At 40.7% G+C, this 18,672-nt stretch overlaps 1 protein-coding gene across 2 annotated transcripts in view; it reads right to left on the reverse strand.

Moving 5' to 3' along the window:
- Window positions 1-659: 659 nt before the first annotated feature.
- The window catches only part of clstn3 (calsyntenin 3), a 36,531-nt gene continuing 18,518 nt past the window's right edge, over window positions 660-18,672 (reverse strand). Inside the window, exons 10-19 of one of the 2 annotated variants that reach the window (XM_061674385.1) lie at window positions 18,473-18,632; window positions 15,781-15,828; window positions 13,258-13,406; window positions 12,416-12,564; window positions 6,135-6,361; window positions 4,701-4,862; window positions 4,012-4,157; window positions 3,759-3,888; window positions 3,213-3,397; window positions 660-3,013 (exon numbers count right to left, since the gene is read on the reverse strand). In XM_061674385.1, coding sequence (XP_061530369.1) covers window positions 2,843-3,013; window positions 3,213-3,397; window positions 3,759-3,888; window positions 4,012-4,157; window positions 4,701-4,862; window positions 6,135-6,361; window positions 12,416-12,564; window positions 13,258-13,406; window positions 15,781-15,828; window positions 18,473-18,632 — 1,527 coding nt within the window. In that variant the 3' untranslated portion in view covers window positions 660-2,842. Of the gene's footprint in view, window positions 3,014-3,197; window positions 3,398-3,758; window positions 3,889-4,011; window positions 4,158-4,700; window positions 4,863-6,134; window positions 6,362-12,415; window positions 12,565-13,257; window positions 13,407-15,780; window positions 15,829-18,472; window positions 18,633-18,672 lie in introns of both variants that reach the window. The other variant, XM_061674384.1, reaches the window with a different exon arrangement.

An 18,672-nucleotide genomic window follows, 5' to 3' on the forward strand; every position in this document is an offset into this window, starting at 1 on the left:
CAAAGTGTAAACGTCATTCGCGAGGTCTGTCGCGTATTTTAGGTATATTTGTGTTCCTGCCGTGTTTGTATAGCTCCCAAGGGGAAACGTGTGTGTGTGTGTGTGTGAGAGAGAGAGAGAGAGAGAGAGAGAGAGAGAGAGAGAGAGAGAGCGAAAGAGAGCGAAAGAGAGCAAGATGCAATGCACTCTCTGGGTAGGCCACGCCATTTAAAGGCACATTACACAAATGTACTACGGTGTGTTTGTCTTTCGGCTTAATTATACTTCATAAAACCAGTTTATTTCTTACATTCTCTTTAATTGTATTTTATATTTTATGATGCAGTGCTATTTTTCTTATTAAAAACGTAACAAAATATAGTGGTGCTTTTTGGAGGGGCTGGAACTAATTCATGGCGTTTCCATTCATTTCAGTGGGAAGAGTTGATTTGAGATACGCGTGATTTGAGGTACGAGCATGGTCATGAAGCAAATAAAATTTATAAGCCAAGGCACCACTGCACAGTATTGTTAAAATGCTTGAACAAAGTTATTTGTGAACAATTACATTTTCTTTGTAATTTCTAAATATAAGATGCATTCAAGTGTCTGCTTTAACTTAAGACTGAAACATTCAAGGTGTGAAAAAGGGGGGGAAAGACTTATCGCAGAGACGTCATATATTGTTTTTATTATGAATTTTGTCACAATGTCCAACAGTTTTCTCTAAGTAACAATCCATCTCATCATCGCTGTATCAGTAATTACAGGTAATGGTCCAGTAATGAGCGTCATACAATATAAGTTATTCAATGCAATGTTTACACTCCTTTGTGACATTACACTCCCCCCCAAAGAACAAAAAACAAACAGGCTTTATTATTATTTATTTACGGACAGGGTTTTCTTGTTTTTTTTCCTTATAGCACTGCACATTGAAAGGCTACACAGACTGACAACAACAGACACAGAGGTGGGGGAGCGGTGTTGGAGATGAGGCTGTTTGGAGGGGTGGGTGAAAAGCACAAGTTGTACATTCGTTGAAGTGAAGTATCAGATGGAAGATATAAAACTGAATAGTAATGCAAAAGAGTGTGAAAGATTGCGATGCCACGTTTATATACAGTTGCAGGTATTACAACAAATGTGCCTTCCTTTTTTATCTGTGATTCCTATATTGACAAATTCTTAAATTACAACAGTATTAGACACAAAAGTAAGAGACACTCATCAAGCCAGTTATCATCTTCACCACGACTACTAGTATTCCTTTCCTACTGTTTACTCGATGCTGGAATAGGCGATTAACAAAAACAGGGAAATGACCGTCTGCTCCCTCTTCAAGTGTGCTGAAAAACTGGCTGCAATAGTAATTCATAACAGTAATAATCATAATATTTCTCATTGTATGTACATACAGTTCATTACAATCAATACAGTCAAAACTGCCCAAGCTGAGCTGACATTCCGGGATAGCGCGGGGGGATAGCGTTGTAGTGTGTAAGCGTATGTGGTGACAAGAGTGTGTGCTTGTGTGGTTTAAAGACATTCCAGACATCAATTTGAAATGCATTAGAGCTGTGATTTACTGTCTATTTTTATATAGATTGAATTGAGAATTAAGTCAGATTTTTTTTATTTTTAGAGAAGCCATACTGTTATGAGAATAGTCAAATACTATTACCCAAAAAGTTGTAATGTTTATGAGAATGAAGTCTCTTTTTTTATGAGTCATAATATTACAAGAAACAAGTTCTAATGTTATGAAAATAAAGGTGTAATCTTTTTCAGAAAAAAATGGTCATATGCAAATTAAGAAGTCTTAATGTTATGCCAATTAATTAATTTGTATTTTTTCAAGAAAAAAAATACAATTATGTTGAGAATCATAGTAAAATGTTTTAAGTTTGCAAGACAAATTGTGATATGAATTGTGTGATACAAAAACTAATTATGATAATAAAGACTATTATGAGAAAAAAAGTTAAGACTAAATTTAGTGAGTAAAGGGCAAGAATGTCCAAATTTCCACATAAATGCAAAAAAACCTCAAAATATTACAACTTTATTCTTCTTAAGTTGAATATGTTTTCTTATATTACCTCTTTTTTCCTGTAATCAAATTACAATGCCTTTTCTTATAATATTACCCTTTTCTTCTTATCTATTTTCTTGTTGTATTACGACTATTCTTGTAAGAATTACAACTATTTTTCCAACTATTTTGTAATTCTCCAAACACTACGGCATTATTGTGGGAGTAGTCTTTTTTTTCTTTTCAGTGTGTCCCTATTGCTCCATCACAGATGAAAGTCTTACGAAACACAAATATTTATCGCGGAATGTGTAGAGAGGTCGCAAAGGGGAAGGAGACAGCTTGTGCCCAGACTTTGTGGTTCAGTCTATTGAGTTGTATCTGTATGCATCTCTCTGTGTGTGTGTGTGTCAGCATGTGGAAATCAGGGCTTTTGCCTACTTATTCAAGCAAAGATTGAATTGTGTGTTCAATAACAAAATACAATACAATCACTTATTGTTTTGTTGTTTAAACAAAGCAGCCTCATTCATCCAGCATCACACTATACAGACACATTATTATTATTATTATTATCATCATCTTGTGATGTCGAACTGGTGCACCACAAATCATTTGTGTGGCTCAGGCAGTTCAATTACATTGAGTGTATACATTGTGCCGCTGAACATCGAAGTGGAGAACGACTGCCCGCCGTCCGCTATAGGTCACGTATGGTGTCGTGTGGCTGAGTATTACATCAAATGTGTTGTGTTTTGTGTGTTTTTGCAGGTGTACATTCCATACATGATCAGAAAATCCATGAGAACTGGTGCAGGTACATGCAGCTTAGTAGCGACAGGCGTTGCCATCCCTCCCCTCCTTCTTGAAGATGATCCGCTGGTCGTCGCTGGCATTGTTGGGCGACTCGCCCACCTCCTCTTCTTCCTCCTCCTCCTCCTCCTCCTCCTCGCCTTCTCCTTCCGTGTCAGCGGACATGCCCATGTGAGACTTGTAGGACTGCAACAACAGCATAGGAGAAAAATGTACTCACATTCTGCAATTTACGAGACTTAGTAATACATTTCAAGAAAAAATGTATTATGAGAATAAAGATATCTCATGGGGAAAATTTGGATAGATCGATACGTCATAGTTTAGTAAGGAGTAACAATTACATTGAAAAAGATAAGATCAAACCCACATGTGGTGATTTTACCTCCATGGGGTTGACAATAATGGTGAGTGCAGAGTCGTCCCACTGGCCGCCGCCCTCCTTGGCGGCCTCGCGGGCCTCCTCACTGCGGCGGTGGATGGAACGGATCCGGAAAATACCCAGGATCACCATGATGACCAGAAAACCCACACACACCATGATGATGATGGTGGCTGCCCCGGGGACCACTGACAAACAACACCGACATGTCTTTCAGCAAAATGGATAATCACATTCATGATCTGAAGATAAATTAGATGTAGAGGCAGTCTCGTGTAATACAACCAATCACAGCATTATGACCACTTGCACAATCTAATGAGATCTAGTATAAGAGCTGTGAACAAAATTAAGTTTAAGAAAGAGCTATTATTTTAATGATACAGTTGGTACTCGGGTTTGTCATCGTAAACTGAACATCAGCTACTGTGTATCCACTCCTGAAAATAGACTCTTATCACAACATTTACCATAAGCTACAACACCAAATTATTAAGCCTAACAACTATTGACATAAACCGTTTAAAATGCGAACAGCGAACATGTCACCTGAGTTGCGATGTAGGCTGGGCAAGGCGTGTCCACTGAGCTCGCCCGCATGTTGATGGAGAAACTGTTGCTGGGAGGCCATCAGGTGGGATGGGCGGTACATACTATCCAAGGAGTGGAGAAAATTCACCTAAGAGAGGAAGGAACAAATCAATACTGTGAAATTGAATAATGTTCAGTACATTTCCAAAAGGATTTGATCTTTCACAAAGGCTTTTGGGAGAATCACACAAAGACTCACGCGTCTCCTCACCTCCAGAGTCAACTCATTGCTGGTGTATCTGCCGTTCATCTCGGAGCAGGACAGACGGAAGCGTCTCTCGAAGCGGGACGAGCTCCTGGACAGTCGGTAGCGGACTGAGCGAAGGACGTCCTCGTACACAGAGATGGATTCAGCACCTGGAGAGCCAGGGAAAAGATGTAATGGATGTGGTTGAAACAGTGTATAGTGAACACAAAAAACACTCCAGACAGTATCAAATGAACTTTGAAATGTGAAAGCAAAGAGGACTGGGTCCCCATTCTATTGGTTTACTTTAATGGTATTTTCCACCTGATTTCTTTCAAACATCCAAATTATTATTTTATTCGTACATAAATGAAGGCTGTAACTGAAGTAAGACCAGTTTTGAAATGAATCATACTGAGAGATGGTCTCAGTGTCAGTCATTTTCAAGTTTGCTTAACCTGTGCAATGTCACATTACCTTTTTTGTATTGACTGAGGCTCCATCAGGCCTGAATAAGAAGTTGACCAGAAACCGAATTGGATCCTCTTTTAAATGAACTTGCAATGTTAATGCAAAAATAATTAAGCCCACTTTCTGTTGGTTTACTTCTTTAGTGTGTTCACCCCGAGAATACAGTCTACCTACCATATGATACCGTATGAGCTCTCCATTGCATTGGTTTCCAAAGTTGTAGGCTCCATTGTCTTAATTACCTGTAATAGCAATGTAGGCGGTCGTATTGATGATCTCCAAACCCCGTTCTCGCACAACATCCATATCGACCAGAAGCTCCTCCCTCTCTGGGTCTAGCTCCTCGCCCAGAGGTTGAACCTCACAGCCGTCCAAAGTATGGGCCACTGCGTCAGACATCAGCGCTGCAATACCACGTAAAAATCAGTTGAAAAATCAATATGATCTATGGAGAAATTGTTGAAGATTACATATGCCCTGTTTCAATAAGAAGTAGGGTTCAGTTTGGTTCAAGGTTTTCCTAGTGTTTCCATTGTCAGATGTCAAGGGTACACACACATCCTCCGGGATATCATCCCAGTTTCTCGCCCCCTTTCGTTGGGGTACCAGTCACATGGACACAATATGGCATCTAAGTGCAGGGTGGAGCTAAACATAATGCTGTCTGTTAATTGGTCAACAGACAATTTTTGCTTTTGCGTTATCAACTTTGTCTAGTGTCAAGTTCCTTCCCACCAGAGCATACTGGAGGATACTGAGGCATGCCACAGTATACCGAGGAATACCAAACCGTACCAAAACATAAGAAAGCATACGGAGGAATACCAAAGCACAACGAAGCATACCGAAACATACTAAAGAATAACGAAGCATACTGAAGCATACCAATGTTTACCAAAACATACAGAAGCTGACTGAGAAATACCAAAGCATACTAAAGCTCAAAGAAGCACGCAGAAGAATACCAAACATACTGGAGCATACGAAGGAATACCGACGCACACCAGGGAATAAAGAAGCATTCCAAATCATAACAAAGCATTCCGATGAATATCAATGCATACAAAAGCATACAGTATCAAGGCCTACCTGAGGCATACTGAAGCATACCAAAGAATATCACAGCATACCAAGTAATACCAAAGCATACAGAATGATACTGAGGAAAATGGAAGCATATCGGAACATATCCAAGAATAGGGAAGTATATCAAACCATACAGAGGAATACTGGTCTGCGGAAGCGTACTAAAACATACGTAATCATAGCGAGGAACACCCAATCATACCAAATAATCAAGCATACATGGCATAAAGATGCATACCAAAAAATAACGTAGCATCCAGAGGAATAATGAAGCATACCAAAGAATACTGAAGGATACCAATGTATACCATGGCACACCAAGGAATACTGAAGCATACATATCATGGCATAACAAAGCATACCGACAAATAGTGAAGCATACAGAGGAATACCGAGGCATACCAAGGAATAATGAAGCATACTGAGGCCCACCAAAGCTTACTGTACCCTGACAAAGGCCTCCTGAAAAGTGAGACAGTTCAGATTGGATAATTTGGGACCCGTTACAATGGAAAAAGTTAAACGTGTATGATACCGAACTGAACCATACTGATTGATGTAGTCAACAGATATGTATTTCTTTGACTTACCACCGCCTTCCATCCCCTGTGCAGCCGTGTTGACAGCATGCGTTAGCGAACAGACAATCCGCAGCTCGGGGAAAAGAAGGACGCCCCGGGGGCCTTCGAACTCAGGAGCAGGGCGAGCCAGATGGGGGCCGACCCCGGACAGTGAGATCTGAGGAGCATCAGGCTGGAGGACCACCAGGTAACCTTCCAGCGGCTTCAGGGACAGACAACTCTCCTCGTTGAAACATCTAGGAGGGTTGAGAAGCCGACCATTAGCCAGAAAAGTCTGAAACTGAAATTAACAAAATTTATGTGATCCCTCCTACTTCTTTAGCCAGCAAATAGTTTGAGCCTGAATCCACAGTTCCCTCTGCTCTGCTGGTTGCTGCCAAGTAGCACTATTTACCTTAATTGGCTTGCAATGCTTCACTTCTTTAGCCTGCAAATATGTTTAGCCTGAATAAACAAAATAAAATAAAAGAACCACAGTTGTTTTTGCCACTAGCCTTAACTGATACAATGCTTAAGAAACAATTAGCGAATTGATTTTCAGGTACACCTCCCTTCTTTAGCCAGCAAATAGGTCAAGCCTGAATCAACAGTTCTCTCTGCTGGTTGCTGCCAAGTCAAACACTCCTTTTTGTCTCAATTTCTTCATGACTTAACTGACAAAATGCTGAAGAAACAATTCACTGACTAACCGGTCAGTGTTTATGGCCCTCCACTTCTTTAGCCAGCAAATAAGTTAAGTCAGAATTAAAGGCTCCCTCTTCTGGTTGCTGCCAAGGTGTGCACTCCATTTGGCCTGAACTGTCCATGACTTAATCGGCCAAATGCTTCAGAAACAATGAGCTCACTAATTGATTTTTATTGCCTTCCCTGATTCTATAGCCAGCAAATACGTTGGGCTTGAATCAACAGCTCCCTCTGCTGGACGCTGCCTCGCACCACACTATTTATTTATTTTTTGCCACTAGATTTGATCAAAACGCTTAAGAAACAATTAGTTGACTATTGATTTTTTATGGGCATACCTACTTCTTTAGCCAGGAAATAAGCTAAGCCTGCATCAAGAGTACTAAACTTTTCCTGCATTTCTGCAAGATTTATCAACAAAATGCTTATGAAACAATTTGTTGACTGATTGATTTTAATGGCCATTCCTAGTCAAAACGGTTGCAATCCACTTGTTTACCCAGCAAATAAGTTTAGCCTGAAAAATCCACGCTTGCCTCTGCTGATTACTGCCAACTGGCGTGCTCCATTTTGCCACCATTTCTTCGCAATTTAACTGGCAAAATGGTTAAAAAACAAAAACAAAACAAAATTACTTGAGAAGTTCATTTTCATGGGCATCCCTACTTCTTTCCCTAGCAAATAAGATGAGCCTGAATCAAAAGCACTCTATTATACCTCCATCTCAACATGTTACTAACAAAATGTGTTAGAAACAGTTCATGGATGAACTGAATTAAATGCGCGTCTGTGGTTAAAATAGTGAATCAATGAATCAATAGCTTCCTCCGCTGATTGTTCCCAAGTAGCACATACTGTTGGGATAATTCTGCCTCAAATTCCAGAAGACGGTCGTTTTGTTAAATACTGTACCATTAATATAGACAAATATTATTATTATTATTAATCAGTTTATTTGAAAGGGGACAATGCAATTTCATAAAACACATGAAGTACGCATGGTTAAAAAAGCCAGAATTAGCCAGAAGGCTAGTTTTCATCTGTAGTCCCCTGACCATGACGTAAAAAAGCAGTAAAATACATCTACAAGACAATATAATACAGAATACATCATCAAAGACTTACTATACTATTAAGAGAGAATAAAAAATATATGCCATAGGATTGCAAAATATTTATACATTTGCTTGATAAATCAGTATGATGATATTTGCGGGTGGATTAAGCACAGCACGTGTGAATGCGTGTGTTACATTTCCACTATCACAGTGAGCAGCTGCTTCTATCGGCTTCTCCAGAAGGGCCTGCTGTTCAGCCATCTGGGTTACTTCCTGGCCCAAAATCAATCTAATCTTCACACACGCAATGAAATAAGGAGGAGGGGGCGGGGGTGATATAAAGAAAAAAGAAAAGTCATGGCACACTTGAGCTGAAACTAAAACAATCTCTTTATGACCTTGAATTGTTGAGAGAGAAACCCTACCGCACCAACATGTGGCCTAGAAATCCTCCATCCATTTTCTATCGGGCTTGTCCTCATTAGGGTCCCGAGTGAGCTGGAACCTATCCCAGCTGACTTTAGCCATCCTGGACTGGTCACCAGCCAATCACAGGGGAAATAATTTTAATTTTAAAGACAGATGCATTATGTGCTCGGGCTTTGAGTTTGATGCGATCTGCCTTGTCAGCAGCTTACTTTTTCGCTCTCTCTCTCTCTCTCTCTCTCTCTCTCACTCTTGCTGTGTTATAAATATAAATATAAATATGCAGCTCACCACATACATGCACTGGACTGCACTAATCTGAGGGGGAATTAATATTTCACCAGCGAAAAGCGACAACTAAAGCCAGAGACGCAGTTGTGTAGATGTAGAACATGCTGGAGCATTAACTTTAGACAAAAGACTGTTCTGTGCATTTTACTGTACATTTGATTGACTTCTTCACCTTTACTAAAGACAGCAATAATGGAATAAATGATCAATGCAACATCCAAATCAACTGAGTTAGAAGGCACAATGCATTTCTTGAAAAAAGTACCAGTCGATTGTTAAAATATGGGACACACAAAAAAATAAATAAATATATATATATATATATATATATATATATATATATATCAGCGCCGATTTCAACCAGATACATTGAACAAAAATAGCCTCTTTGTAATGACCCAATTCTGTTAAAAACATTGACAGTAATAAGACCATTTAGCAGATATTTGATGTGAAGTGTGGACTCTAGGATATTAACTATTCCGTTTAGTTAAAAGTGATAAATATAGAGAGCTTGTAGCATATCCACCAGGGAATGTAGTTACAAACAACACTTTTTAAAGATTACTAAAAAACAAATATCACCTTATTCACAAATCTTTTGTCAATAATATTGTTAAATGTAATCCCGCCACACTTTAAGGGCCCAGTAAAGTGAATACAGTGATTTGATTCAAAATATTTAAAACTTAAATAATTTAAAATATTTCAAGATAATTTCTGGCAACATTCGCAAAAACTGAGAACTACGGTATTTAGTACTCAGTTGTGGAGATATAGCGTTAAAACTGTGTTTCACCATTTCAGTTTAACTGATTTTTTGGGGGTGTGGCTAGAATGGCACCATGAGATGCACTTTAGAGTTCGGCACAAATCTCTCCTCCCCACTATATGAGAGCTCGAGGGCCTTTGTTCTCATCAGTGGTCATTTGGCTGGGTTCCTTTGTGACCTCCTGGATGAGTCGTTGCTGTGCTCTCGGGGTAATTTTTGTAGGCCGGGGAAGGTTCACCACTGTTCCATTTTTCTATCACCGTAGTTCGCTGGAGTCCTAAAGCTTTGGAAATGGCTTTGTAACCCTTTCAAGACTGATAGATGTCAATTATTTTATTTCTCATCTGTTCTTGAATTACTTTTTCACACAGGACCAGGGAGCTTTGAATTGTTTCCCCCATCTCCCCCCTGAATAAATAAAATCACCATTTAAAAACAACATTTTATGTTTACTTGCATTATCTTTACCCAATATTTACATTTGTTTGATGATCTTAAAGTGGGGAAAATATGCAAAAATATAAGAATTTGAGAAGGGGCAAATATTTTTTTCACAGCACTGTAGCTAGACCTACACGCCACGCGAGTTGGTGGCGTAACTCGCTTGGCGTTGCCTCCCAGTCTTAGTTGCACTTGGTTTTTCACAGTGGCTGTGAGATGGGCGCGCATGGAGTCACAAATCAACAAGGACGGTGACACGTGGAAAAAAACATCCGGTCTCTTTACGTACACCTCACTCAGCCACTTTCTCATTTTCTCCTCGTCCACCCAGCCCTTTTGATTGGCCTTAACGATGACTTCGGCTGGAACCTTTTCTTTAGGCAGTGTCTTCCTCTTCAAAATCACCATAGCTGGCAGTTTCTGTCCATTACCATGGCAACCAAGCAACAGTAAAAGCCGGCTTCTCGTGCCCCATTATCCGTATCGCTACCGTGGTGGTCCCGTTCTTCTCTACAGTGTGGTTCACCGGGATGTCGAAAGTGAGCGGCACCTCGTCCATGTTGGTGATGTGGTTGGGCTGGATGTGTTTGTTGGCAATCTTTTTACTCCAGTAGGAGCGGAAGATGGCCATCTTTTCCTTGTAAGCTGCCGGAGGTTGCTGCGCCACGGTAGTCCTTGCCCGGATGGATAGATGGCGCCGTTTCATAAAACGAAAGCACCAAGATGGACCTCCTTGAAAATGTTCGATTTTCATTTCTTCTGCAAGCGTTATTGCCCTCAGTCGAATGGTGACTGTAGAGACGCTTCTCCCGGCTGTTCTTTGCTCATTAATCCATTGCTCGAGTGGGTCTTGCAACTCGGGCCACCTCGCCTTGTTTCCGCGGAAACTCAGCTTCATCTTCTTGACTTGGCGAAGCTTGTTTTCCTGCTTCCTCCACTTGCGAACCATGGATTCGTTGATCTTGAATTCTCTCGTGGCTGCTCGATTCCCATGTTCCTCCATGTAACTGACAGCTTGCAGTTTAAACTGTGCTTCGTAAGCGCGTCTCTTCGTAGGTGCCATTTTCGGGGGTCCTTAGCCAAACTGATGTTTTTTTGTACAATGCACATACCGGCGCTATATACCTACTGGGGGCGTGGCTTTAGCGTCCTCCTTCACGCTCACCCTTCCCCCTTTACGTCCGCATGCTGTACTCAGTCACGTCTGCCTTTCCTCTATATAAGCAGCGTGTCGGCAGGAAATGCTCCCAGTCAGTCAAGCGGAGCGCTTATCACACAGCAACATTTATAGATTTTGGAACTCGGTGCACACATAAGGCGCGCTGTCCATTTTGGGGAAAATTTAAGACTTTTGAGTGCGCCTTATGGTCGTGAAAATACAGTAATCTTTTGCCCAACACAAAATTGCATTTTCATGTGAAAATTTAAAATTTTCAAGGTCGGGCATATTTGTGGAAGGTATGGCATCGACACTCACTTGGTACAGAAGTGTTTTGCTCGTTGAACTTTGCTGTAACAACTTTTGCGCTGACCAACCAACCAGAGAACAGAAAATTGTTGACATCATCGTCTGTGAGGACGAATTTGAAATCTGATTGGTTAAATAACAGTCCCATTTCTAATTAGTTAAAGTTACCTCGGTATTCTGAAGGCTGTCTGCAGATTAGATTGACATGGCAACACATAGAGGCTGAAATATGGTTGGACAAGAAAATATAACAAAAATCTACATCCACATACACTGGAAGTAGAGCAGCAAAGAGAAATGCCACGAAACGAAGAAGATAGACTGTAGGGAATAAGTGAATATGATTTCATGGAACAAATATAAAATTGTTCTTTTCAGCCAATTTTGTTCAATCTCCAAAAGACAAAGTACCGTATTTAACGCCTATTTCTAGCTACACATACAGTTTCATACTGCAATAATAAAATAAAAAGAGCCCACGGCAAGTAGCAATTTGATGTAAGCATGCAGAAACTGTTGGGTCTTTACAAGAGTTGAAATTTGAATCATCCCTTCATTGCGTTATTTGAAAAGCTAATTGAGTGGCCATGAGCTGCTGCCAATTGAATTAAGTCCTACTTGACTTTACCGAAGCTAAATAGATAAATTGAGTGTGCAACCTGCAGTTTGCCAAGAAGATCGCAGGTGACTTTAGGGCTGAAGTGAGCAAACAGGAGATCAGATACTTGTAGTTATCTCTTGATGATTATTTTCCCTTATCAGCGCTGAGGCAAGAGTCATGTTTGATGAGTTCATGAGGAGAAGGAGGAAGAGGAGGAGAAAGAGGAGGAGGAAGAAGAGGCGGTCACAGGCCCCGGAGTGACACTTTATGTGACAAGTGCCTGGGGCTGCAATGTCTGGCAATGTAACATTTCCACCACAAAATATTCCACTTTCACAGTTTACATCATGAAGGCGCAACCCCTCAGCCTGACTTCATTTTGTATTGATTGTGCAGCCAAGAGGGGAATAAAAAGTCTATTATAGAAGCTTGGCAACCGCGCTCCATTTCCTGCCTCGAGTGTGCTATTGTAAATGAAATATCCACATGCTGCGTGCTTGCACTCAAATGTGTTTCATGGTGATTAGATGCCGCGAGGAGTTGCGGTACCTGAACGAGGTGGTAAGTTTGAGGGGTCGCACTCCGGGCGTGGCAAAGCGGAGGGAGTTCCTGTAGGTCACCTGCTGCACGGCACGGTTAAAACTCTCAATGTCGTCCCCCTCCAGGACTAACACTGACTGGCTTGGGTTCACGTGCACCTGAAAACATCAAACAGCAAGTTAGAAAACTGCATTTAACCAAGCTAAATACATTTTATATATTCCATTCTATCAAGAGTCCTGTAATTTCTTGCATTAATTTAGCCATTTATTCCTAAAATTGCTTCATAATATATCATAATTTTTTTAAAACATTAATTTATCAAATTAAATAATTGGTTAATTGATGTACTGTAAATAAAAAAAACCTACATAAACAATTTTAATTAGTTCAACATTCAACATTTAATAAAGAAAAAAGTAAAAAAACTAAACATTAGTAAAATAAACAATTTTATACAGACATTCAACATTTTTTAATCTAGTTTATTAAATAATTAGTTAAGTATGCATCCATCCATTTTACCGTACCGTTAATCCTCACTAGGGTCGCGGGTGTGCTGGAGCCAATCCCAGCTGACTCTGGGCGAGAGGCGGGGTACACCCTGATCTGGTTGCTAGCCAATCGCAGGGGACATAGAGACAAACAACCATTTGCTCTCACATTCACAACTGTAATATAAACTATAAACTGTACAGCAGAGAACACTGTACATTAAATGGAATATTATTAAATGTCATCCTCCATGTCACTGCTCCTTTAGTGACATGGAGGAATCTCCTGCTAGGAGATTGTTATAATCATCTCCTCAATGTTATGAGGCCCAACACAATTCCCTGAAGGGTTGTTACCTTCATTCCAGATCCCAAAGTCTCCAAGTCTCCAAAGTCCAGGCCCTCCCTGCAGGCGTACAGACACTCCACCACACTGTGAGGCTCCACGCTGCCCGGACGCACCGTCAACCCCGACAACAGGCCGTGGTAACCTCCCACATATTTCACTGATGCCCAATATCAGACATGAACACTTATTCGGATCAACAAAAAGCATCAACACAAGCGAAAAGAGTAACCCTACGAAGGGCCGCCAGGAACATAATTCAGGATTACCTCTCTCACACACACAGCTACTGAAACGCTCTCATGCACACTAATGAAATACTCTCATACTCAGTACTAAAACGCTTTGACACACACTGATGATTTTTTTTTTTCCACTGACACACGCAACTAAAACGTTCGCACACACATTACTGAAAGGCTCCCACACAGACTACTGAATGTTTGGCTCATAAACACTACTGAAACACTCTCGCACACTAAAATGTTCATTCAAAACTACAGTGCTGAAACGCTCACAATGAAATGCTTACACTACTGAAACGATCCCACACACAAAAGTTAAACGCTCTCACATTCACTACAATAACGCTCTCACACCCTACTGAAATTCTCACGTATATACTACTGAATGTTTTTTTCGCTCACACAATGAAATGCCGTCACATACACTACTGAAATGCTTTCACACGGACTACTGGATTTACAACACAACTAAACATTTTTTTTTTTTTTACTCATTTACACTACTACACTATGTATTTTTGTTCGTTCACACACACTCCTTAAAGACTCTCACACACAATACTGAATTTTTTGCTTATTTACAGTACACTACTAAAGCACACTCACAAACCCCACTAAAACACGTATTTCAGCATATTATACAGTCCCCTCCAAAAGTATTGGAACCGCAAGGTCAGTTCCTTTGTTTTTGTTGTATACTGAAGACATTTGGGTTTCAGACCAAAATATGGATATGAGACAAGAATTCCATCTTTTATTTCATGGTATAGACATCTAGGTGTGTTAAACAACCCAGAACATAGCGTCTTTTGTTTGAAGCCACCCACTTTTCAAGTGAGGAAAAGTATTGGAACATGTGACTGATGGGTGTTTCTAGTTGCTCATTAAATAGTGCTTAGTTAGGCAAACATGAAGAGGTGTCTATGGGGGAAAAGCAAACCATTTTGAAGCTGAGAGAAGAGGGAAAATCAATCAGAGCTATTGCACAAACATTGGGCATAGCCAATACAACAATTTGGAATGTCCTGAAAAAGAAAGAAACTACTGGTGTACTGAGCAACAGACATCAAATAGGTCGGCCAAGGGTATCAACAGGAGTTAATGACAGAAACATTGTGAGAGCAGTGAAGAAACACCTAAAGACGACAGTCAGTGACATCACTGCCAACCTGCACTGGGCAGGGGTGAAGGTGTCACAATCCACTGTTCGAAGAAGACTTCGAGAGAAAAAATATACAGGCTATACCAAAGATGCAAACCACTCATCAGCAAAAAGAATTGGAAGGCCAGATTGGATTTTACAAAGAAGTACAGAGATGAGCAACAACATTTTTGGAACAAAGTTTTATGGACTGATCAAATCAAGATTAACCTCTACCAAAGTGATGGAAAGGCCAATGTATGGAGAAAGAAAGGATCTGCTTATGATCCAAAACACACAAGGTCATGTGTGATGCATGGTGGAGGTAATGTCATGGCTTGGGCTTGCATGGCTGCTTCTGGAACAGGCTCACGAGTCTTTATTGATGATGTAAGTCATGATGGTAGCAGCAGAATGAATTCTGAAGTCTACGAAACCATTTTGTCTGGCAATTGACAGAAAAATGCATCCAAACTAATCGGGAGAAGCTTCATCATGCAACAAGACGATTACCCAAAACACACTGCCACCATAACAAAGGACTTCATCGGGGGGGAAAGGTGGAAGGTCTTACACTGGCCAAGTCAATCACCGGACCTTATCTCAATAGAGTAAGCATTTTACCTCCTGAAGAAGAGACTGAAGGGAGAAATCTCCAGAAACAAACAAGAACTCAAAGAGGCTGCAGTAAAGACCTGTAAGAGCATCTGAAATGAAGAATACAACAGTCTGGTGAAGTCAAAGGGTCGCAGGTTTGATGCAGTTATTGCATGGCATTGTTATGCCACCAAATATTAAATGTTATTCAACATTATTATTCAGTCATTCAAGTTAACTTAATAATATCTCTTCCAATACTTTTGCTCACTTGAAAAGTGGGTGGCTTCAAAGAAAAGGTGCTTTGTCCTGAGTTGTTTAACACATCTAGATGTCACACATCATCTTCTTCTTCTATCCAACAAAAACAAAGCAATTGACCTTGCCGTTCCAATACTTTTGGAGGGGACGGTATGAGCCCATTATATTCATTTCATTTTATGATGGATTTCCAGTTGTGAGCGTGAGAGGGTTTGAGTTGTGTGTGTGAGAGGTAATCCTGAATTATATCCCTGACAGCCCCTCATAAAATCCCCTCCTTCTTTCTTTACCTTCTGGGACGCTGTTGTTCACGATCTCTCTCTGCTTGTCCTCAGGCTCTGCAGGGAATAGCAATGTGGGGGGAGAGAAGGAGAAATGAGACAAACACTCATCAAAATGTATGAAGAGGACGCGAGGTGATGCCTGAGCGGACCACAGAGTGACAGGAAGGAATGATAAATGGAAAAATGCAGTAAAAGCGCATGTTAAAAAATGCAGGCAATCTAAGAGAGAAAAGACTTTTGCATGCTCAGTTTAGTTGCTCGACTTAAACAGTAAATCTGTGTTAGCATACGTGCAGGGTATTGTAATTAAATCATTAGATAAAGTATATCATTGTTATTTTTGGAATGGTTAGCTTTTATTATTTGGGGCACTCATATAAGTCAAGGTACATTTCTTTCTATGTGCTATTTTTAAAGTCCCAGGTCAAGAAGGATTCATACTCTTTCTCAATGAAGGCATATCCAATCTGCTAAATATATTGTTGATAGAAATATTGTAGATAAGGCTACAAGTCACCAGGATCCCCCAAATCTATGAAAATAGAAAAATGAGACTTTCTTGATTCGAACAGAGAACCTCTCAAATGTGAGGCCGATGTGCGTACCACAACAGTAAAACAGTGTTGTGTTCCCTGTCTGTGTGTCTTTATAGTGGTGTTTTAACTCGACTCTGAGAAACTAACTTTGGCATGATTTCAGTCTATCTTCGAAGTCTATTTTCTCTAACACCATCTCCGCGTTATCGAGCAGCTACTACCGGCCGCTTCTACAGTGTTTGTCTTTCTATCTTGCTAATTGGCAGCCAGAGATTTAGACATTTTAGTGTGGTGTTTCCGAAAGACATAGCTGCCTGGCCATCGTGCTGCTCAGCCATGCTGAATAATTGATGACTGCGTTATATTATTAGCCCTCAAAGATGCAAAAACGTATCAACTAAATCTTGAGTGAGCAAAGTGTATAAAATGTCCCGCGAGAGCCCTCCGACACGCTTTATAAAAAGTTCGACACCATGATTTACATCAGCGGTCCCCAACCGCCGAGCCGTGACATTTGGCCGCACAGAGAAACTGAAAAATATTTATTGATCGTCACAGTCTGTATTTTGGAAATCAGGAACATGTACCTATACCTCTATACAAATTCATTTTTTCACTCAGTTTTGTGATATCATATAAAAAAAGGTAAGCAGACAAGCAAGGGTTTATAGAGCTTCTTCGGGGTTAAATTTACCCAAATTTAAATTGTCTTGACTTTTAATAACAAACCCTTTTTGAAAAAAATAGATTGAACAATAGTTGAATAAACTACACTGAACAAAAATATAAATGCAACACTTGTTTTTGCTCCCATTCTTCATGTCCTGAATGTAAATATCTTTTTTTTTTTTTATTTTATTTTTTTTGTACGTAAGTACATAAAGGCCTATTTTGCTCAAATATTGTTCATAAGTCTGTCTAAATCTGTGTTGGTGAGCACTTCTCCTTTACCAAGCTAATCCATCCACCTCACAGATTTTAGAGTGGCCTTTTCTTTTTTTTTTTGTGGGCAGCCTAAACCATACCTGTGCAATAAATAAATGTGCTACACTGCTTGAGGTAAATGGTGGTCACACGAGATACTGACTGGTTTTCTGACCTCCCAGACTGGAATACAGAAAGTCCTTGAGTTACGACGTACTCGACCTATGACGTTTCGCCTTTACGACGCCCGTGCCTCGTCCGCCATTTTGTCCCAGCACCATAGTGTTTCTGCTTAGCTAGTGCATAGTGCTTGTCTGTGTTTGTGCGCCGGGAGTATCTTTGCCTTTTTTCACACTCGCAGCAGTAATGGTAAGTACAGCATCTTATTTTTATATTTTAATATATTTTACTGTCTTTATACGAAGTGTTAACCTTTCCTGCTACGGTCACCTGACCGTGGTCGAGAGACGCAGGGGTTAACTCCCTTCTCTCGTTGCACAGCTGAGCTGGGTGGCGGCAACAATAAAGGCACGAAGCGCCGATTTTCTGCTTTAATGGCTTTATCAGCTCCTCTGCACATTCAACGTCAACGGGTCCTCCGCTAATCGCTACTCTTCCCCGGTCGCCGTCACTACACTTGCTACTGTACACACTCGCACCGGCACGCACTCCTTCATAGTCCCGCCGGACAACGCCTGCGCAGTCCCGTCTCAAGTATTTCGCTGTAAATTTCAACTTTAACGGTGAAATACAATTTACGCGGAAATTCGTGTTACGTCGCCAGCGTAGGAACGGAACTCGTTCGTAAATCGAGGACTTCCTGTAATTGAACAAACTACAATGAAGAAAAAAAAAAAAGACTTTTTATTGGTACACTAAAGGCCTGTGACTCTCTTGCCTAAATATTGTTCACAAATCTCTCTAAACCTGTGTTAGTGAGATAATCCATCCACCTCATAGGTGTGGCATATCAATATGCTGATTAGACAGCATGATTATTCCACAGATGTGCCTTGGGCTGGCCACAATAAAAAGCCACTAAAATGTGCAGATTTGCTGTATTATGACAAAAAGGAGTTTGACACCCCTGCTTTATGTGAATACAATCCGTGGCGTAAAAAAGGTTAGACACCGCTGATTTAGATGATAGCCGCTCGTCGCTTTCATGCCCGAAAATTTATTTCACCCTCGCTTGGCTGTCAGAATCAGTTTTCATTCATCAACGTTGCGGCTCTCACCCCAGCAGGCACCGATGGACATCCTCTGGCGGGGGGCCGGGTTGGGCAGGGCGCCATTGTCGTGGATGAGAGCGGGGTCAAAGGTGACACCGTCCACGTACAGGGTCACTGAGGGAAACTGGACGCTGAGTGACAGGTGGTGCCACTCGCTGTCACACACCTGGCGAGCACATGGGACAATCGGACAGTCGTTTAGGATG

The sequence above is a fragment of the Phycodurus eques genome, chromosome 4, assembly GCF_024500275.1.
Source record: "Phycodurus eques isolate BA_2022a chromosome 4, UOR_Pequ_1.1, whole genome shotgun sequence".
NCBI classification, from domain to species: domain Eukaryota; kingdom Metazoa; phylum Chordata; class Actinopteri; order Syngnathiformes; family Syngnathidae; genus Phycodurus; species Phycodurus eques.